This window comes from Motacilla alba, chromosome 20 (genome assembly GCF_015832195.1).
Source record: "Motacilla alba alba isolate MOTALB_02 chromosome 20, Motacilla_alba_V1.0_pri, whole genome shotgun sequence".
NCBI classification, from domain to species: Eukaryota; Metazoa; Chordata; class Aves; order Passeriformes; family Motacillidae; genus Motacilla; species Motacilla alba.
The window spans coordinates 6,803,862-6,825,156 of NC_052035.1; the positions used below are offsets into that span (position 1 = coordinate 6,803,862).

Consider the following 21,295-nt stretch of genomic DNA (forward strand, 5'->3'; position numbering starts at 1 on the left):
TTTTCCCCAACTGCTCGACGACATGAATACAAAGTTTTCGTGGCCAAAGTAAATGAGCAGGAGATTGCTGTGCTGCCTCGGTGCTGCAGCAGGCTGTGGGAGCAGAAGCTGCTTCATTGCTCGGGTAGGGGTGCATGATGGAGAGGATGGACAGAGGGATGACTGAAAGCAAAATTCAGGCCAGTAAAACAATGCAACTGCTTAAAACAGGTTCAGCTTACCCAAAATACCCATCAGCCAGAGACTGGGAGCCCATGTTTGAGTGTGTGCCACATGCCGGACCAAAGCTGCTCTACAAAACTTCTCTCAAAATCAACCTTGAAAGTTTAAAAAAAAGCCTCAAAACAATAACAACGGGCACAGTTTGTTCTTTCTCTTACAAGGATACACATTTCTGGCGGTGTGCAGGGCGAGGGGACGGGAGCACGGTCCCCTGCACGCAGTGGCTCAGGCAGGGACAGCCCCTAGCCCAGCCCCACCCGGCCCCCTCGGCTCAGCCCGCAGAGCTTCCCGGCCGAGCCCATGGTGCAGGGCTGCACGCTGCTTCTTCTGGCCTTCAGAGGGGAATTAACGTTTAATTAGTTTGTTTTCCTGTAATCTCCATCTCTATCACCCCCATTTCCAGTGCCAGCAGCAGCTGCAGCTGCCCTGTGCCTTTCCTGCCATCACTAGGCTCAGACCACTCCTGGGCTATTACTTAAAGTAAGTTGAGTTTATTGGCAAAAGCAAGGTGCTGTCAAGTGCCCAAAGGGACCACAGTGGGACACAGCCTGTGCTTGGGCCAGGGAGGGGCTTTATTTATCTGTAGTGACCCTCACAGGGTGAGCCCTGGGTTACAAATGAGCTTTTATGCTTTTATTGCACCAACTTGGTTTTCTATCAGCAGTGATGGGAGAAGAGCCTTGCGAAAGGTTATCAGTGTTCTGCATCTTGCAAAACTGGAAAATATAAATTTCCTGCAGACATCAAGGCTTAGACTATAAAAAAGCTCACTGAGAAAAGCTACACCATATATCTTGTATGCATAGTTTTTACATATACACAAAGTAACTGCCATCACAGAGCAGCCACTGTCCAAAATTCATGGCAACAGCATTCCCAGATTAGTCAACAGTGTCTCCATCCCTGTTCCTTGCTTGTAGGGTTTGGTGGTTTGTTGTTTTTTTTTTTATGTTTCTTTTCCCTCTTAGTGGTCCTCTAGGTCTTCAACTCATATTTATCTCGAAAAATCCCCTTAGTTCAGTTCTGCCCCCATGGCATCATTGGCAAAACAGAACTTGGTCTTACTGCCAAGCTAAAGTCAGGCTGGTTGCCAAGAGCTCCCCACTCCCACCACAGAAACCACTGATGATGTCAGATACAAAATAAACAGAAAGGCAACTCCATCAATAATCAGCAATTCCTTCAGAAATACTACACTGCACTTTCTGCTGATAAAATTTCCATTTCATTTGTCTTTCTCTCTTTCCTTTCATTCCTCTTTCCACATCTTATCTGCACCTCCTTGTATTCATGGCATTTTTGAGTGATGTCCAGGTGCAGAGCAAGGTCAAGTAGGTGCTGGGAAGCCTCTGGAAATGAAGCTGTTCCCAGCAGGCCTGGAGCTGATGCCCTGAGACAACAATCAATTCACTTTTAAAAGCAAAAAGATTCAAGCAGTAGAGAGACCCAGAATGATCAACTGTACATCCAGCACACAGCTGAAAATACATTCTGCTCAAAGGTTTTCCCTGAACACGCAGATTTTCCTGGTGCTAGTGATGGTGGCAGAGAGACCCCCAGTGGCTTCGTGCACACCAGCCACCACTTGTCACATCCCACAATCTCGGGGTCACCCCAACAGGCAAGCAAGGAGGTTTTGGAGGGGCTGAAGGACAACACAGCCTTGGGGAGAACAGCCCCTCGGGGTGGGACAGGGCAGGACATCACCCCTTCCACCAGTGCGGGTTGCAAGGACTTTGTCAAAAGTCAGGCCAAACTCTGAAAGGATATTGCTGGCTTAAAACTGGATTTGCAGCAGGTAAACTATTCAGGGGAAAAAAAAAGAGAGAAAGAAAGAGAGAAAGAGAGAAAGAAAGAGAGAGAGAAAGAAAGAAAGAGAGAAAGAGAGAAAGAGAGAAAGAGAGAAAGAGAGAAAGAAAGAAAGAAAGAAAGAAAGAAAGAAAGAAAGAAAGAAAGAAAGAAAGAAAGAAAGAAAGAAAGAAAGAAAGAAAGAAAAAATAGGAGTCCTATTTACCTCACAAGAATGGACATGCACTGGAAATAAAGCCTGAGTGTTAATAATGCAATGGCAAATTATTTCAACAACAACAATAATAGTAATTCAAATCTCTGTGCTTATGAGCACGGAGATGCACAGAAAGCTAGCACAGCAGCATGTCAAGCTACTCCCAGCCAACAAAAACTGGAACCTCCACCTGCCCAGTGAAGCAGCCAGGGAACCAGTGGTTTTCATGCAAGGAGGTGCTGCTGCAGACACAACTTGTCTCAGAATCACAGAGTGAGTTGGAAGGGACCCCCAAGGATCATTGAGTCTGGCTCCTGAAGGGCTGATACAGCTGAGGCTGCCAGAATATGTGGGGTGGACACTTTGCATGTCCAGAGTGTCCTTTCTGCTGGACATGAACCTGCTGAGATTTTTCCACCTTCAAACAGCAACAGTTCAGCATTCTCTGCAGCAATCCATCGGACACACCAGGCTGAGCAAGAGGAAATATCAACAAGCCTTAACACAGATGTGCAGAAAGTAACATTTATATAACAAGGAGGGGTTTATCACGCAGTGAAAAAGCAAAACATTTTGCTTTTCATGACCAGTAATGTCCTGCTTTGTTTTGAAGCTCCATTCCAGCGCTGAGTTCAGCAGAGGCCAGTTCAGGAGTCCCTGCTCGAAGGCCAGTCCCACGCACAGCTCCCCGGGAGGACTGGCCTGACCGCAGGCTGCCGACCCCGGCTCAGGGCACCGCGCCGCCCGTGGCAGCCTCCCGTGGATCGGCTTTGTTTCTGCTCCGCTGTCCCGCAGGGAGAGCCGCATTTTAACAAACACGATGATAGCTGGAAACACACTTCTTCAAAGGGCTTTGCAAGCAGAACTCAATCCTGGCATCACGAGACGCTGAGAGCGCTGTTTGTCCAGATGGGGGACGGCGGGCAAGGTGGGGATGGGGGTCAGGCGGGGGGGCGGCACTCGGGGCTCACACCCCTCGTTCGGGGACTCATTAGCTCACATCCACCCACGAGACTCCAGCGGCCCGCGGGACACCCGGGGAGCACCGATCCGAGTGCCCGTGTGTGCCGGGACAAGGAGGAGAAGGCGCAGCAATAGCTCCTCGCCCATGTGAGCGCCCGGGGCACGCAGGGACTGAAACAAAACACGAGAGCGGCAAGGGGCGCTGGGGCTGCCCGGGCGGCACCAAAGCTGTGGCTGGGCGGTGGAACCCGGGCCCCACGCCGGGGTCGGGCACTCGCCCAGGCGGCTCGTTCTGGCAAGAGGTGAATGCGCGCCGGGCACGGGCAGCCCGCCGCGCTAGGACACTTGCGGCCGCGGGACTCGAACCGGCCACCCCCGCGGCCAGGGGCGGCGGCGCTGCGCCGGCGCCACCGCGCGGAGTCAGGTTGCGGGCGCGGAGGCGCCGGGTGGTTCTCAGCGCCGCCCGTCCCGAACGGTGCGCTCGCGGCGCCGCTCCGAGAGGGCAGGAAAAGCCCCCATCCTTCTGCCCTGCCCGCCAGAGCAGCTCCTCACAGCTGCCTTCTCCCCCCGGATCCGTACGGGACCGGCCCGTGCCTGTGCACAGGCGAGCGACTCCGCTCCCTCTTTTTCACGAGCGGTTTCGGAGCACAAGGGAGTGCACAGGAGCATACAGGATCTTCCCGACACTGCCCAGCACAGCAAATCGCTCAGCAAGAACTGCACCGTTTCCTTCTCTCATTACCTGCAGACAATGATGCTCCCACATTCACCCAACTCACAGCCCAGCCTGCTCACAAAGCTGATAATCTTCCAACCCACCCACTGTGGGGTGTGCAAGAATCTCCTCTGGCACACCTTCCATTCACACTATTAGATACAGCAAGCTAGAAAAACAAATATAGAGAAAACATTACAAGAAAAAGACAATTACCACCTACCTCTGCCAGCCGCCTACCTGGGCAGGCAACAGCAATACCAGCAGTCCCCCTTGTAAAGCTCCAAAAGAGGAAATTTACAGCAGGCTTCTTGCTTAAAGTAGAAGTTTCTCAGTAGAAAACTACTCTGTTAACAATTCTGTATTTCCTTCAGACAGCACTATTGACTGAGAGTGAAAAAAGCCAATTTACTGCCAGAAGAAAACAAAACTGATTTATCTTTACTGTGCTATTTCAGCACTTCCCATGTTCCAGAATTCAGTTCTGAAAATTTTCGGGATGTGTTGAGTCGTTTATAACAGATTTAAGCCCTTTGTTGTAAAGTCTACTGAGGAAAAACAACACACTTGTTTTTCTCAGTTACCTTTTGTAGATGTGTTTTGTAGTCTCCAAAGTAAGAACCTCCCAGGAATTTATGGTCTACAAGCCAAGAAAGATTGCTCGGAATAATTCTAACCACACAAAGATGAGTAAAATGACACTGTGAACTACTTTGTATTAGAAATATTTAACTTTTAGGACAGAAGCGACCTCTAATTGTTTCTCTCTTGGCTGTGCCCCAATCTCACAATTACTTTGGTTACTTGATGACACTTAGAACTCTTTCAAGTTTATTTATTTGAAGACACAGTTATCAAAATAGCGATCTGCGAAATAAAACCAACTAGAAATATAAATAACCCTCTTTGCAAAACCTACTATTTCTCCATCCCTAACCCCACTCTCTTCTACCCAATCATGGATCTCTTCCTTCCCCTCAGCCGAACCTCATCCAGCTTTTTGATCACAGCAGCAGATTTTTTAGACGTGGCTGCATAGGTCTTTAGCAGCGCTTGGAACATCGCTTCAGTATCTGGATGAGTGCTAATGAAGGCTTTCTCCAGAACATACAAATCAACTCCTTTATCCTCTGGAAGACCTGAAATGAAACTGAGTCCAAAGTCTATCAGCACCAAGTCCAGCTTCTCCGTGGGTGGCCGCAGGAGGAGATTGGCAGTTGTGAGATCCCCGTGGATAATATCCTCATCGTGCATCCTTGCTAACAGCTCACCCATCTTCTCTGCTAACTTATGCAGGTCACTGGTATCATTTCCACTCTTTTGTACAGAATAAATATGATCCTGAACAGTAATTGAGTCTACAATATCTTCAAGATAGATGGAGTTGGTGACATAATCCACGAAGTAGACCACTGGAGCTGGAATCCCTATTTAAAAGAACAAATCAAATGCCAGCAGTTAATCTACATGATCCCCAGCTTTGTTTTACAAAACACAACCGATAAAAGCCTAAAGCAGAAATGCCAGCTGAGATCACACCCAGCCGCTGGTGATCCACCCCTCGGAGTGGCCCGGCCAACACTCAATCCAAGCCATCTGCACAGCCCCGCAGCCTTACGAGGACTTGGCAGCTCAAACCTTTTGACAGCCCAGCCTCTCCCGGGCGAGCCTCCCCGATAAAACACGCTCAGGGACACGCCGAGGGCAAGATGAGTGCAGGGGCTCTCTGAAAGAGCCGAGCGCCCGGGCTCGGAAGAAGCCCCCGCATCCTTCAGGATGGCGCTAAGTGCCTGAGATCTGCTCTGAGCGACCTGAGGAGCCGGGGTGCTGGGGCACACCCTGGGGTGTCTGTCCCTGGGGTGTCTGTCCGGGGTGTGTCTGTCTGTCCGTCCGTCCGTCCTGCCGGCAGCCCCGGCCCGGCCCGCCCGGCCCCGTGCCCACCTGCCCGCCGGCAGCGCAGCAGCGACCGCGCCTCCTGGGCCATGCGCCGCCGGCTGAGGCGCTCCTCCAGCGCGGGGTGGCGGTACCGCTTCGGGACGCGGAGCTTGGCCACGGCGGCGCGGCCGAGGAAGAGCCCGCGGTACACGTGCGCCTCGGCGCCCTGCTGCACCAGCCGCAGCCCCGGCAGCGCCGGCGGCGCCGGCGGCTCCTCCGCCACCGTGGCGTCGCCCGCCCCGCCCTCGGCACCGTCCACGGCGGGGCCCGCGGCGCCCAGCTCGGCCGTGGCGGGGCTCGCGGGCCCCAGGTCGCCCATGGCAGCGCCCGCGGGCCCGGCCGCGACCGAACGCGCACCGCCCGCCTCCGCCTGCGCCGCCGCCATCGCCGCGACACGCACGGCGCATGCGCGGGGCGCCTGTTCGGCAGTGCTCGGTAACCTCCGGCCATCCTCGGCAACGTTCGCGGGTCCTGACGGAAACATACGAACTGCCGAAGCGCCGCCCGGCTGTACCGCTCGGCCGCCCCCGCTATAACGCGCCCTGCCCCGCTCCCCTCCCGGGGCTGGGCGCCGCTCCTTCCAAAGCCCTCCCTGTGCCTCCCCCCGGGAATCCCGCTGCCCTCTGCTTGCCTCTGGGTCACTGCAGCCTGGTGGGACTCGTTCCCGAGCATCCCCGAGCCGGCGCGCCCTCCCGTGGCTTTGCCGGTGCAGCAGCGAGACTTGCAGCTGGCCCGGGGCTCGCAAGGGAGATATTGGATGCGTTTCTTCCCGAGGTGGCAAGCGGCAGCTGGTGGTTCCCCCGAGGTTTTCCCAACATCACCGCGGAACCCCCCTCCAGGGTCCCAGGGGTGTCCCATCAACCCTGGGACACCGCGGCCACGGCGTCACCCCCAGCACTGCAGCATCACCGTGGGGACTCCATCTCTGGCACATCACAACCAGCATGGTCCATCACTGGCTCTTGTTCTTTCATGTGCCAGAAGCCTCTGCTGGAGCCCGTGCAGAGCCACTGCAGCTGCCCAGGTGGTGGCTGGGAAGGAGAAGGGATTTGCCTGCAGCAGAGTGTGCCCTGACCTCGGGTCCCCCCGCTGAGCATCACCAAAGCTTCTGCCCCAGGTCTGCCAGGGCCACTCATGCCATGAGTCAGGTGGCTCCCCCTTCCTCCAGCAGCCAAGCCCCACATTGCCATCTCACTGAGAGATGGATAAACCTCATTATCCTCATAAACCTCACTGGGGCAGTACTTGGGGTTTTATGGCACCCTGAAAACCCACTGGGTGATTTGTGCATGCTGCAAATATGTTCCTGAGAAGATACAAGAGAATTCAGCCCAGTCCATGTCAATATGTTTTCAATTGTTGCTTTTGGAGGTGCTGCAAGTCCATTTTGTCTTTGTTTTCTCACCCACAGCATTTGTTTCCTTTTCAGAACATTTATATTTTATTAACACATTCCACACAGCTTACATGTCATTGCACGGTGGGATCATGCCTGGCAAATATTTATCTTTCCTCAGTGACAACTTTTAAACAACCTTCCCAAGTGTTCAATGATACAGATAATCCATCCTGCAGTTCTGCCCACCCGTGGCAGGGCTTGCCCAGGGAATGGGGTGAACTCTCTGTGCCTGGAATTTGCAAATGCCTCAAACACTCAAATAAAGCAGAAGTTTTTCCCTGTGTTGGGAACAGATTTTATCAGAGCATGTGTGCACAGATACCCCCACAGACACTCATATACAGCCTATAAGCAAGTGCACACAGATAGCCTTCGGTTCATTATTCTGGCAAACATGATGGTTTTCTCTCATGCTGGCCAAAAACCTCCTCCAGAGCTTTCAAAATATGAAAGAAAATATTTTTGCTTTATTTTCCCCTTTATTTTATTTATTTAAATTTTATCTTCCCTGTGATTTCACTTATTCTTTTCTCTTTTAAAGCAATAAACAGTTGACACAGCCCTTGGAAACTAACTAGAGCCATTTACAATATTTATGGTATCACCCAGTGTTTTTGCTGGAATATGGAATCACCCCAGCGAACTGCTCTGGAGCCACAGACTGGTAAAAGGTTTCATTATGTAACTTTGTGCTCCTGGTGACAAGCATTTGCAAACTCCCCTTTCACAAACAATGTAATGAAGTTAAAAATTGCAGCACAGCTAATGGGAACCAAGGCAGGTCTCATGGGCTGGTCCCTGCTGTCCTACAGATCCCTTGGCACCAGGCAGGCTCAGCCCTGGAAGCAGCTCTCCCAGCTTATTTAGGGATGGAGGCTGCCATCCTCTGAGCTGGACTGGTGGGAAAAGGGATGAATTTGAGTTGTTGCAGGGTGCCATGCTGGAGGCATCCCTAAAATGTACAAGGAAACAAGATCCCTGCTGGGACCAGCAGTGCTGGCCAGCATTGCCAGGGAACCCCCAGGTGAGGACATCATAACAGAAAACACCTGCAGCCTGGCATCAGGGGGAGAAACCTCTCTGGGAGGTAAATGAACGTGCAATAAATGCAGGTTCCTGGTGAGCTGGCTTCATCCCAGCCAGCTGGGACACTCCTGCCAGCTCAGGGACCATCACTTCCATCAAGAACTGAATTGATTTGGTCATTTTGCTCCCCTGAGCCCCTTCCTAAGGGTCAATCATAATAGAAGAAAATACTCTTGAGGGCGTGGTGAGGATTCCTGAACACCACGTCTTCCTTTTCCCAGGGTGGACTTCTTTCTCCTCTTGTATTTGTATTTTAATTTGTGATTTTAAAGCCTCTTTCAGCTGCTCCAGCTCAGAGGTAGAAGGTATCATTTCCTGTAATCACAGCGGTGCTGCTGCCAAACACAGGCTGTGGTTCCCGAGGCGGAGCTCTCAGGAGCTCCCAGGAGCACATTCCTGCGGCTCAGCCCTGGGGATGGATGATGTGTCAGCCCTGGGGATGATGTGTCAGCCCTGGGGATGTCTCAGCCCTGGGGATGGGTGTCTCAGCCCTGGGGATGGGTGTTTCAGCCCTGGGGATGTTTCAGCCCTGGGGGTGGGTGTCTCAGCCCTGGGGGTGGGTGTCTCAGCCCTGGGGATGGGTGTCTCAGCCCTGGGGATTTTTCAGCCCTGGGGTGGGTGTCTCAGCCCTGGGGATGGGTGTCTCAGCCCTGGGGATGGGTGTCTCAGCCCTGGGGATGGGTGTTTCAGCCCTGCGGATGGGTGTCTCAGCCCTGGGGATGGGTGTTTCAGCCCTGGGGATTGGTGTCTCAGCCCTGGGGATGTTTCAGCCCTGAGGATAGGTGTTTCAGCCCTGGGGATGGGTGTCTCAGCCCTGGGGATGTTTCAGCCCAGGGGATGGGTGTCTCAGCCCTGGGGATGGGTGTCTCAGCCCTGGGGATGGGTGTTTCAGCCCAGGGGATGGGTGTTTCAGCCCTGGGGATGGGTGTTTCAGCCCTGGGGGTGGGTGTCTCAGCCCTGGGGATGTTTCAGCCCTGGGGGTGGGTGTTTCAGCCCTGGGGATGGGTGTTTCAGCCCTGGGGGTGGGTGTCTCAGCCCTGGGGATGGGTGTTTCAGCCCTGGGGGTGGGTGTCTCAGCCCTGGAGATGTCTCAGCCCTGGGGATGGGTGTTTCAGCCCTGGGGATGGGTGTCTCAGCCCTGGAGATGTCTCAGCCCTGGGGATGGGTGTTTCAGCCCTGGGGATGGGTGTTTCAGCCTTGGGGATGGGTGTTTCAGCCCTGAGGATGGGTGTCTCAGCCCTGGGGATTTTTCAGCCCTGGGGATGGGTGTCTCAGCCCTGGAGATGTCTCAGCCCTGGGGATGGGTGTTTCAGCCCTGGGGATGGGTGTTTCAGCCCTGGGGATGGGTGTCTCAGCCCTGGGGATGGGTGTTTCAGCCCTGGGGATGGGTGTCTCAGCCCTGGAGATGTCTCAGCCCTGGGGATGGGTGTTTCAGCCCTGGGGATGGGTGTCTCAGCCCTGGGGATGGGTGTTTCAGCCCTGGGGGTGGGTGTCTCAGCCCTGGAGATGTCTCAGCCCTGGGGATGGGTGTTTCAGCCCTGGGGATGGGTGTTTCAGCCCTGGGGATGGGTGTTTCAGCCCAGGGGATGGGTGTCTCAGCCCTGGGGATGTTTCAGCCCAGGGGATGTTTCAGCCCTGGGGATGGGTGTTTCAGCCCAGGGGATGGGTGTCTCAGCCCTGGGGATGTTTCAGCCCTGAGGATAGGTGTCTCAGCCCTGGGGATGGGTGTCTCAGCCCTGCGGATGTGCTGCCTGGCTGCCAGGCAGGAACGCGCCCCGCAAGCCCGGCAGCCAGGAGCGAGATAAGGATGGGAGGGGAATTGGCACTGCCAAGACACACAGACTGCAGAGGAGGAGGAAGGCATCACAGGAGGACGGCAAGGACAGGAACGTGCCTGCAGGCACCAAGCATTGGCGGATCCAACTCCCCCAGGCGTTCTCATGTGGAGCTTAGGGACAAAGTTGGTGGGAAAAAAAAAAAAAAAAAAAAAAAAAAAAAAAAAAAAAAGAGAGAGAGTTTTTTTTACAGAAAGGGTGATAAAGTTCTGCAATGGCCTGTCTGGGGAGGTGGTGAAATCACCATCCCTGGGTGTGTTTAACAAAGCCTGGATGTGCACTCAGTGCCATGGTTTAGTTCAGGCTTGGGGCATGGGATGGACTTGATCTTGAAGGTCTCTTTCAACCTGGTCATTCTGTGAATTCTATGAATTCTTACAGCAGGCCCAGAACACCCATTGGCTACAAAAGCTGTAATAAGAGAGCTGTACTTTAAGGACTCCAAATAAAGATTTTTTTCCCCCCCAAATTATCCCTGCTGTACGTCATAGCAGGTTTTCACCCTTTTCTCCAGAGGACAATAACCCACAGCCCCTACAGTGTCCATGTGACAGCTGCATTTCTGTACACACTGATGTCATCTTTTTGTCCTCCTTTGGTAAACACACCATAAAGCTCTGCCTGTGCTCACCAAGACCTCACCTTCTTGTTGTCAGTGCTAGTAATATTTCTTGCCCTGCTGGACACCAAGAGGCCTCCAGGAAATGTTCAAGTGGCAGAAAAATAAATGCTGAGTGACCACAGAGAAAAATATAATTTCTTCCTTCTCATTCTCAAATAATTTCAGAAAGGAGGAATTGTTCAGGCAAATTGGAGATCGTGTAGCCAAGAGCGAGTTTGCCCTGAGGCTGATGAGGACTCCAGGCTCTCTCTGGCTCTCTGCCTGGTGTGGAGCAATGCATGGGAGACATCTCCTCCAGTTCCTAATACAGCTCACCCAAAGTGCCTTGGCTTTAGCTCTGGGGGGGCCAGAGATCATGGGCAAGATCACACTGCATCCCCTGCATCCCCGAATGTGGAACATTAGGCTAGACACTGGCATGTAGTGTTTGCTGTCTGCATGAACTGCTCTCATGTGGTCTCTCTTGGGGAAGAGAGAAAACTGGAATAACTTCTCCCTCTGCATATCACGAGAGCTGGTGGTGATTTCAGAGCTGTTTAAACTGCTCTAATATGAAATGCAAATGCTACTGGAAAGCTCTTCCAGTGAACACCATGGGTTTCTGTTGGCTGGTGTTTGAAGCCATTCTGCACCAAGTGTGTGATTCCTGCTGCAGGTGTCAGGCTGTGTCAGATACAAGGTTTTAGAAAAGGTGTTTTCACACCCTGTATTCCCACTGAAATTAGAGCACATGAATGGGAAGCTTTTATTTAATCTATAAACCAGGTACATGATTTTACACACTTTTCCTATTCTCTATGATTTTGAGAAGAAACAAAACCAAAACATTTGACCAACTGCTGCTCATGTTGCAGCCAGATATCCAACAGGCTAAAGCTGAAAGGATCATCAAACACATGATCCAATATGGCCCATCTCAAGCATCCCAAAACTATGACTCGGAATAAATTGAGCTGGTACCACTGCTCTACAGAGCAGAGATGTGAGATGTATCCCTATACTTGGAAAAATAACAATTTTTAAATACTTCTCTTAAATTCCCCATTAAGTTAACATGGGGGATGACTGAAAAGGCTCTTTAAAAAAAATCATGTACTCCAATGTTCTTTTTTCTTCACCCAACCTGTTAATTTTTGCCTGTGTCACAGGCACAATGGTCACTGATTCAGACCTTCCCCAGTTCAATTCTGTACTGGGGCAAAAAGCTTTACCAGCACAGGCTCCACAGAGTGCTCTCCTGGAGCTTGTGTGGTTACAACATACCAAATATTAAAATTCAACAAAGGTTTTTAATGCAATATTACCTGCAGTCACACGCCAGCTCACAAAGCAGGTTTGTGGTCATCTGCACTTCCTCTGCAGTGGCAGTGCCTGCTGCGAGGCTCTGTGCATGTCTTCCCAGCTGTGCCACCACATCCTCCTCACTGTTCCCCACAGCAGCTGGGTCACAGCAAGCTCCTGAACTGTGTCCTGTGTGCTTCAGCTCAGCATAACCCGCCCAGCAGCTGCCATTCACACAAACAGCACCAAGGGGCAATGTTTGCCTATTGTGTGAAACAGTTTTGAAAGCACTTCGAGGTGTATCATGCTTTGTAAAATCCTTGTCTAACAAACTGGACTTTGGGACACGTGAAATCAGCCTCAGAAAATAATTTTACATCCAAGTGCAAGTCCCAGGGTCTTTTATGCAGGACAGCAGGAAGGTTCCTGTTCCACTCAGCAGAATAAGAATGTTAATTGCAAAGGAAGGTGAACACTGAATGTTTTGCCTGCTGGAGCACTGTCAGGGCAAGGAGATGATCTTGAGAGACTGATTCTTTCTGTCCCACAGCCATGAAAGTTAAGAAGGCAAACTTACACACAGAATCACAGAATCATAGATTCAAACAATATACTGAGATGGAAGGGGGCAACCAGGACCATTGTGTTCAGCTCCTGGCCCTGCACAGGACACCTCAACAATGCCATCAGGTGCTGCAGAGCATCATCCAAATACTTTATCAAATACTTTATGAACTCTGTCAGGCTTGGTGCTGTGACCACTGCCCTGGGGAGCCTGTTCAGTGCCCAGCCACTCTGTGTGACGAACCTTTTCCTGATATCCAACCTAAACCTCCCCTGCTGCTCTTGAGGTTTTCAGCTTTCAAGTGGCCACCCCTTTCTTAGCAGGTTTCTGTGGCTTTCCAGCCGAGCTACCTGAAAACATGAACAAACAGTCAATCGCTTGTGCACTTTCTGGCGGCTTTCTCGTCTAGAGAGAGCTGCACAAGAGCAGCTCTGCAGGCAGCGAGGAGAGTTCTGTTCCTCCAGTGAGACAGGCTGGGGACAGAGCTGACACTCCAGCCACCAGACCCACATCCTCGTTTCTGGACCAAATCTCCGCGCAGCTCCGTATCGTGTCCCGGTTCCGCCGGGCTCACCCATCCGCCGGGGTCCGGCTCCGCTCCCGGCATCGCTCCGGGGCGGTGCAGCGCCCCCCGCCCGGGACCCCCGCCCCGGAGAGGGGCGGGCAGGGCGACTACAAGCCCCAGGCTGCCCGGCCGGGGGCAGGGCAGCAGCGACGTGGCTCGGCCCCGCTGCGGCCGCCGGCCCCGCTCCGCCCGCTGCGCTGCCGGGGCTCGGCCCCGCCATGGGTGAGTGCGGGACGGGCCGGGGGGCGCGGGGGAGTGCCAGCCCCTCTGGCTCGGGACAGCGGGGAGGGACGGGAACGCGCTGCCCCGGGGAGAAATTTCCAAAAAAAAAAAAAAAAAAAAAAAAAGTTTGCAACTTTTCCTAAAGGCTGGGGCGCGTCCCCCGCCCCTTCCTTTCTTTCTGTTCTGTTTTTGGCGGTGCCAGCAGCGCGTACTGCGAGCGCAGGAGCCAAGGAATTTCCTGCGGCTCGCTGCCGGGGCTGTCCCGGGGCTGTCCCGGGAGGGGAGCGGGGCTCGGGAGCCTGGGGGAGCTGGGTTTGCTGTGCCGTGCCCATTGCCCGCTGGCCTTGGTGTGAGCGGGGTCCGGGTTCAGCCCCAGCCCGGCCGGACAGCGGGTCACTCCCTGGCCTCCGGACCGGATTGCTGCGTGGAGGGAATCGCCGGGCACAGCTCCTTGCTCCGCCAACCCTTCTGTCAGCGTGTGGAGATCTGAAGAGTCCTCAAATTCCCCAGCTACGTCAGAACAGACCGTACACAAACTGGATTTCAGTCAAAGTTCATAAGCCATGACTGCTTATTAAGTTAGCGAGGAATACAGCAAAACCTGATGAAATCAGCCCTGGTGTTTGTAGTGGGACTGTCTGTGTCTAATAGAATTTGTGGCCCGAAGCTAATGGGATGGTCACTTATGCCTTATGTTCTCAGCAGATATTTTTTCTAATTATCTGCATAACATGTACAAGGAGTGCTAAAAGCAGCGCAGATGGTCACACAGAGCATGGTGGGAGGCACTGGGATAGCTGGGATAGCATGAGTAGCACAAATGAAACACAGAGGGTTGCAGAATAAATAAAAATAATTATATTTATATACAGCCATCACTGAGAAATAGCCTTTGTTGATATCTGTGATTAAAGGCCAAGCATAGACAGTTCCCATTAAACAAAGCTTGTGACAGGAAAAAAGTCCTTCAGCAGGGTGAGAAAAGTTTCCATGGTCTGGTGGTTGTGTCTACATTTTTTCCACGTACAGTCTACCAAAACTGTAAGTATTTCTAATTAAACAAAAGAATGCAGACAGTATTACATGCTGCAAACAGCACAGACCCCAGAACGAATCCACTTCACCTATGCTTCAAAAATGTAATTGAAGGTGAGGTCATTGTCAGTTCTGTCCTCAGAAGTGCCCACATCAGTTCTTGCCCGTGCAATCCCTGCTGGTGGAACATGGCTCATGGTTCACAAATGGTCACCCCTTCATCCCCTGCCCATGGTGAGAAGCACGTGCAGCACCTTGGTTTTGTAGGGTTGTTTGGGGTGGGTTGGTTTGAGTTGCTTTTGCTGCTGTTTTTGTCTTATTTTAATGCTTAGGAAACTGGCACACTCAGCCCTGTGGGAAGGGTGAGGTCAAAGAGTCACTTCTTGTGTTTGAGGGTGGCAACGTAAACTTTTCAGCTCACATTGAAGTTTGTCCTGTGGGCCTGGACCAGCCTGAGGAGGCTGCAATCTCTGACTTGGAGATCCGGGAGCTGTGGGCTGCAGAAGGAGAAATGAAGAAATCAGGGCCACCCCACAAAGTCCTGCTGAGGGTACAAGATTAACTAAAGGAGAAAATAAAGGAAAAATAAACTTTTTTGAGCATGGCTTGTAACCACAAGATAGGAAGTAAGAATGCAAAACCCGCAGGGAGAGCTGGTCGTACCATATGCACTGAAATGTGAAAATGATAATGCAGAACCAGAAAGCAGAAGCTGCATTTCCTGCCCAGAACAAATTTTGTAGTTACAATCAAGAGATACCACAGAGGATCCCACTGTACAACTCCAGGCACTACAAATCACTGACCTGCACTGAAAAACAAGTCTTAACTCTGTTTAAAAGTCCTGATTTCAAAGTTCTGCACCCCAAATGAGTACCCTTGCAGTTAGTGGAAGTCTCGTGGGTTGTGTGACTGTCTGCAAGTGCCTCTATACATGTGACTTAGTGACCTGTGGGGGAATTCTACATCATGGCTTTGTAGATGGAAAACTGTGGGTGTCCTGGGAGAGTTCTTCCAGCCCGTGCATGCTGACAGCTTGTTTTATAGCATCAGAAAACTGAACCTAGCACTGCTTGCTTGTTTTCCAGGTCGTGCACTGCTTGTCCTCCTCTTGTCCGGAACAGTGTCTCTCCTGGGCGGGCTGATATTTGGGTATGAGCTGGGGATAATCTCTGGAGCACTGCTGCAGCTGCAGGCAGACTTTCAGCTCAGCTGCTTCAAGCAAGAAGTTCTGGTGAGCGCCGTCCTCATCGGAGCGCTCCTCGCCTCCCTGGCTGGGGGGATCCTCATCGACCGCCACGGCCGGAGGAGAGCAATCCTGGTCAGCAACCTGCTCCTCCTGCTGGGCAGCCTCATCCTCACACTGGCCAGGTCACTCACCGTGCTGGTCATTGGGCGCATGACCGTGGGCTTTGCCATCTCTCTCTCATCCATGGCCTGCTGCATCTACGTCTCAGAAATGGTGGCTGCTCACCAGCGAGGGCTGCTGGTGTCTCTCTACGAAGCTGGAATCACCGTGGGCATCCTGCTGTCCTATGCACTGAATTACGTCTTTGCAGACGTGGATGAGGGGTGGAGGTACATGTTTGGACTGGCCATTGCCCCGACGGCCATGCAGTTCCTCAGCATCCTCTTTCTCCCAGTGAACCCTGTGAAATTAGGCTCGTGGGACTCAGACTGCCAGAAGGGCCTCATCCCATTGCAGGACACAGAGGACAGAGCAGCAGCAAAGCGGGAGTCCTATCAGGAGAAGCATTACTCATTTCTTGATCTTTTTAGGACCAGAGACAACATGAGGAGGCGGACTCTGGTGGGCCTGGGGCTGGTGCTCTTCCAGCAGTTCACTGGGCAGCCCAATGTGCTGGGCTATGCCTCCAAAATCTTCCACTCCGTGGGGTTCCAGAGCAACTCCTCGGCGATCCTGGCCTCAGTTGGGCTGGGAGCAATAAAGGTGGTGGCCACGCTGGTGGCCATGGCCTTGGCAGACAAGGCGGGCAGGAGAGTGCTGCTCATGGCTGGCTGCGTGGTGATGGCCATCTCTGTCACCACCATCGGCCTCAGCAGCCGCGTGGCTCCGCTGGCCGTGGCCCGGGACTGCAGAGCAGCCGCAGGCCCCAACGCATCCCTCAGCCTCAGCCAGCACCCCCTGACCCCTGTGCTCCCCCAGGCTGCTGTGTCACCCGTCCCACCAGCATCAGGTGCTGCCAAAAGCCAGGCAGGCCCTGGTTTTGCTGCCACGGGGAGCCTGACGGAAGTTTTTGCCAGCGCTCAAAGCAAAGTTGTTCCTAATCCTTCCCTCACTCAGCAAAGGGACTTGGCAGGTCAGTCCAGGAAAGGAGCACTGGAAAGCACGGGCCCTCCCCTCGGTGCTGCTCCCTGGGCACAACATACGGTCTTAAATTGGATTACACTGCTGAGCATGATGGCTTTTGTGAGTGCCTTCTCAATTGGATTTGGGCCAAGTAAGTGTGGTGTTTATCCTTGCATTAACCCAGAGAGTAAAACTAGGGCTGATCTGCAAGCTGCCTGCCTGAACCATTCCTTATGTACCCGCTGTGCTGAGCAGCTCACTGTCTGGGAACTGGAAATATGGCCCCTCCTGCCCCCTGAATCATTTTCTAGCACTGCAGCTCTGTCAGCTACAGCACTGGGGAACCTTTCTCTTCCATGCTATTCACTAGCCTTGCAAAGCTGTTTTTTTCTCTGAAGTTCAATGGAAAATCAGAGCATCCTACCAACCCTACAAGTGCTACATAAACTTCCTGTCACCCTGGTGAGGAGGAAAATACAGGGATGAGGACAGAGGAGCTGAAGGGCTTCTGCTGTGTGATTATGAAAGTCAGTGCAGAACTGGAAGTTGAACCTCTTTTGAAGTTTCTCAATATCAATTGGGGTTCTTTTATTCTATTTATTATTAATTTTTTTATCAGATGAGAATAAAGATTAGTTATTGCTTCCTTGTAAGTTCTGTTGTTTTCTGGCATTTAAATGCCTTGATGTGAGAAAACGGTATTTAACTAAAGAGAAGAATGTTAGGTGAGCAAGTCTCATGGGTTTGACAGCCACCCTGCAAATTATTTCAAGCAAAATAACCCCAGGATGAGAGAGACTTAAAGATATGTATTGCTTTAACTCTGATTTTAGCCCAAATGCAGTGTTGTCTCCCTAATTCCACCCTTTTCTCATTTCTTTACAAAGAGCATGACCTGACAGCAGGCCTGTCAGATCTCTTCATCTCCTGTGAATGGAATGACCAGCTACCCTGCTTTCTTCTTTACTCCCTGGGCCTGTTTATTGCTATTTCATTCCTCCATGAAGCGTTGAGCACAGGAGGTTTGCAGTGTTCTGCTGTGATCTGCCTCTGAGATCGATGAATGTTTGACACCACCAGCAGCGGGTGCTGGGTGAAGCCAGAGTTTAAACCCCCTGCTGAAATCTCCCTTTCCCATTTCCCAAACAAATTGCTTAACTCCACGCTGTCTTTGTGATCTCTCTAATCTGTGCAGTGACCTGGCTGGTCCTGAGTGAGATTTACCCTGCTGGGATAAGAGGAAGAGCCTTTGCCTTCTGTAACAGCTTTAACTGGGCTGCTAATTTACTGATCAGCCTCTCCTTCCTGGACCTCATTGGTAAGTAGCCCCTTCCCCTCCCTCACCTGCCACAGCTGGTTAGGGAAGGCCACCACGAGCCATTTGGAGATTAAGTGGCATTTTGAACCGTGTGGACTTGAGGCTGGAATAGGTGTGACCCTTTGCCCCTGAGAGCAGGAAAGCCAGGCACCAGCAGCACTGGCCGGAGCCTCTGTTTATAAAAATCACCAGTTGCCCACTGGGCTGCACTGTAGCACCACAGTTTCAGGAAAAACAGAGCCTGCAGCTTCCACACAGGCAGCTTTGCAGCATTGCTCAGCAAGCACTGCTGGCCCTGGACCTCAGCTGTCTTCTTCCCCTGCTGCTGGCAAAGCCTGATGCACCAGCCTTTCCCTTTGCCAATCTCCCATCCAGGCCCTGCAGATAAGGAGTTTCCCCGCCCTCTTGAAGGCTTCACAAAATAAGGTGCCCCTGTCAGGCACCAAAGACCACCCCACAGTAAGGAACCAGTTTCCCTTGTACCCCACAGTGTGACTCCTACATTGACACACCTGAATCTCTGCAGATGCCATTGGGTTCTCTTGGATGTTTCTTCTCTATGGGCTGATGGGAGTGATGGCTGTTATATTCATTTACCTCTTTGTGCCGGAGACAAAAGGACAGTCCCTGGAGGAGATAGACCAGCAGTTCTCCAGGAAAAGGTAGGTGTGCTGCTGTCCCAGCAGGAGTGCTGCCAGCCTCTGGCCTCTGTGGCACTGGGCTGGTGTGAAGTCTGGCCAGTGCCACTGAGAAAATAGAAAGTGTCGAGTTTGTGGCAGGGCTGTGGGAAGGGTGGGAGAGCTGCAGTGCCTTCATCAGCAGGTCACTGCCCTGAGCCTTGCAGCTGTGCTGCTGGAGGGCAGTAGTGACCCTCAGGAAAAATGGGTTAAAAACCAGGACTCAGTCGAGGAGAGGAGACCTGGACCACAACATGGGACAGGAAGGTCAGGACTGGGAGGAGGCAGGAGGGGATGATAGTCCTGTCCTTTTGCCTTAGAATAATCCCAGGCTGATCCTTCTCCTCCGAGGCAGAGACATCTCCTGGAACATGGGCTCCCACCTGGTAATTTTCACACAAAGGTTGTAATGGACTAGGGAAGATCAAAATGTGGTTTTGCCATCCTGGTTGTGATGGGGATGGCAGGACAGGCCCTGCTGGAGCAGGGGAGATGGTGCTGCCTCACGGCCAATGCCAAGGGGAGGAAGCACACAGCCCTGGGGGGGCAGGAGGGGTGGCTGCTGTCAGCCCCTGCCCGGCTCCCTGGGGCTGCAGCTGCTGCTCCTGACCTTCATCACTGCCCAGCAGGGTGTGGGAAGGAAATGTGTTCAAGCAGAGACGTGGAAGAGGAGCCAGCTGCACACATGCACTGTACCAGAGAGTGGAGCACGCCAGCAGCACATGAAACCAGCAACCTGCCCACAGCATCGTGTGTGAGGAGCTCCACCAGCAGAGGAGCAGGCTGGGCCATCAGGACACTTCTTCTCTGGGGCCTTGAGCTGGTGACCTCTGGTCAGTGACAGTTCTCCCTGCAGTGCCTTGGATCTGGGAACACGCCAGCAGCATGTCCTTTGGGTCCTTGGAGAACCTCTATTCCCAGGCAGAGAATACATCCTTCCTTTGATACCTTTTAATTTTTCGTCATTTGTGACTCCTAGCATATAAGAGACTAATGGTTTTATACGCAGGAATTAAAGCACGGGCTTTGCTGACAATTTCTCCGTCCCTGAGGCTCGTTTGTGAGCAGGGTGTGTTATTCTCCAGCTCTCGGGAGCCCCGGGCCGGGGCCGGGGAGGGCGCAGCGCAGCGCCCCGGCCCTGCCGGCAGTGGGCGGCCGGCACCGCCCGCTCGGGGCTCCGCGCTCAGACCCCGCAGTGCCCCAAATCAGAGCCCCCGCACCCCCGAGCCCCTTCCCTGCCTCCCCGCACTGTGCCCTGGGGTCGGGCAGGAGGGATATGCCCGTGGGAATCGGGGGTACCCTGCCTGGGGGCGAGCAGGCTGCCGGGGCTGGGCTGGGCATGGGGATGCTGGGGTGTCAGGGGGGTGTCGGGGGGGACCCGGGGCAGCGGGCGGGGCTGGCTGTGCTGGGAAAACACCCGAATTAGCTCTGGGGCCAGCAGACAGGGCTGGGGACAGTGCCAGGTGCTGGGGTGACGGTACAGAAAGCTGTGAGACAGCTCCCGGGAAGGGGGCTCAGTGAGCCCAGGGTAAAGGGCTGTGGTTCCCCCTTTATACAAAACACCACAATGCACTTTCCAAACCCAGCAGCTTCACCCCCCAGGAGGAGAAACCCGCGAGAGGTGCCCAGCTTGTCACACGCTGCACAGGGTTTGGTGTCTGTGCCTGCACAGCCTGCAGGGCCACCTGAGGAGAGGAAGTGTGCGAGAGCCCTGGGGCTGCGGGGAAAGGTCCCAGCTCTGCTCCTGCAGCCCTTGCCATGAGGGATGCGCGTTCCCAGGAAGGGAGACAGCTCTGGAGCTGCCAGCTGGTTCACAGGGCCTGGCTCCTCCATGGCAGCAGAGCTGGGCAGGTGGCACTGCAAGATGGAAAAGCTGTAAAGGGGTGTTCCGATGAAAAGCTGAAGGAAGGTCAGTGGGTGCAGAAATTCAGACTGGCATTCTGGTGAGGAGGAGGTGGCCCATATCCAGGGGGAGAGCAGCAGGGAAATAAAGGAAGCAGCTGAAGTAAAAAAGGTGAATTCAGCCATGAATGGTACCAGCAGACTCACAGGAACATTTTTAAGCAGCCAAAGACAAAACCTAGATGTGCTTCTGTCACTATACCAGAAGCTTAAAAAAAAAAAAGATAATGCCAGGCTTTTCAATCCTGAATAACAATTACAGAACCAGCGCAGATTGCTTGACATGGGACATCACAGATTCCAGAAAAAAAAAAAAAAGAAAAAGAAAAAGAAAGAAAAAAAAAAAAGGTAGAGCCAGTAGTGTGTTACTGAGCCCTGATAAGAATAAAGGTAACAAACAGCAAATACAAAACGAGATTAGAGAAGTTAGTCAGCTCAGTGATCCATCAGGAAGGAATAAAAAGTGGGTTTGTGTACAATAAAGGGTCTCCAGGACCAAGCAGTGCTGGAAGTGCAGGGAGGGCTGCTGCTCTGGGTTTGGTGGGGAGAGGTGCACAGGACCTGCTTCACAAGGTGTTTGTGGGAGAGCTGGTCTCTGCTAGTGACCACAAAACAACCTTTAATGCTGTAGTGGGAG

General features: G+C 52.8%; 2 protein-coding genes across 3 annotated transcripts; one reads left to right on the forward strand and one right to left on the reverse strand.

Annotated features, from left to right (window-relative positions):
* Positions 1-4,705: 4,705 nt before the first annotated feature.
* Positions 4,706-6,252, reverse strand: TP53RK (TP53 regulating kinase). Its single transcript, XM_038158816.1, has 2 exons — positions 5,847-6,252; positions 4,706-5,332 (listed from the first exon to the last, which is right to left on the reverse strand). The coding sequence occupies exons 1-2, from the start codon at positions 6,223-6,225 to the stop codon at positions 4,854-4,856; spliced, it is 858 nt and encodes a 285-aa protein (XP_038014744.1). The 5' UTR covers positions 6,226-6,252; the 3' UTR covers positions 4,706-4,853.
* A 6,889-nt stretch (positions 6,253-13,141) lies between these two features.
* Positions 13,142-19,952, forward strand: SLC2A10 (solute carrier family 2 member 10). Of its 2 annotated transcripts, none has more exons than XM_038159406.1 (5): positions 13,142-13,415; positions 15,539-16,912; positions 17,957-18,079; positions 18,606-18,741; positions 19,383-19,952. In XM_038159406.1, exons 1-5 carry the CDS (start codon positions 13,412-13,414, stop codon positions 19,480-19,482), a joined length of 1,737 nt encoding a protein of 578 aa, XP_038015334.1. In that variant the 5' UTR covers positions 13,142-13,411; the 3' UTR covers positions 19,483-19,952. The 2 variants fall into 2 exon arrangements, with proteins under 2 accessions (XP_038015334.1, XP_038015335.1); XM_038159407.1 differs by having other exon boundaries at positions 13,144-13,415; positions 19,386-19,952.
* The last annotated feature ends 1,343 nt before the right edge of the window (positions 19,953-21,295 follow it).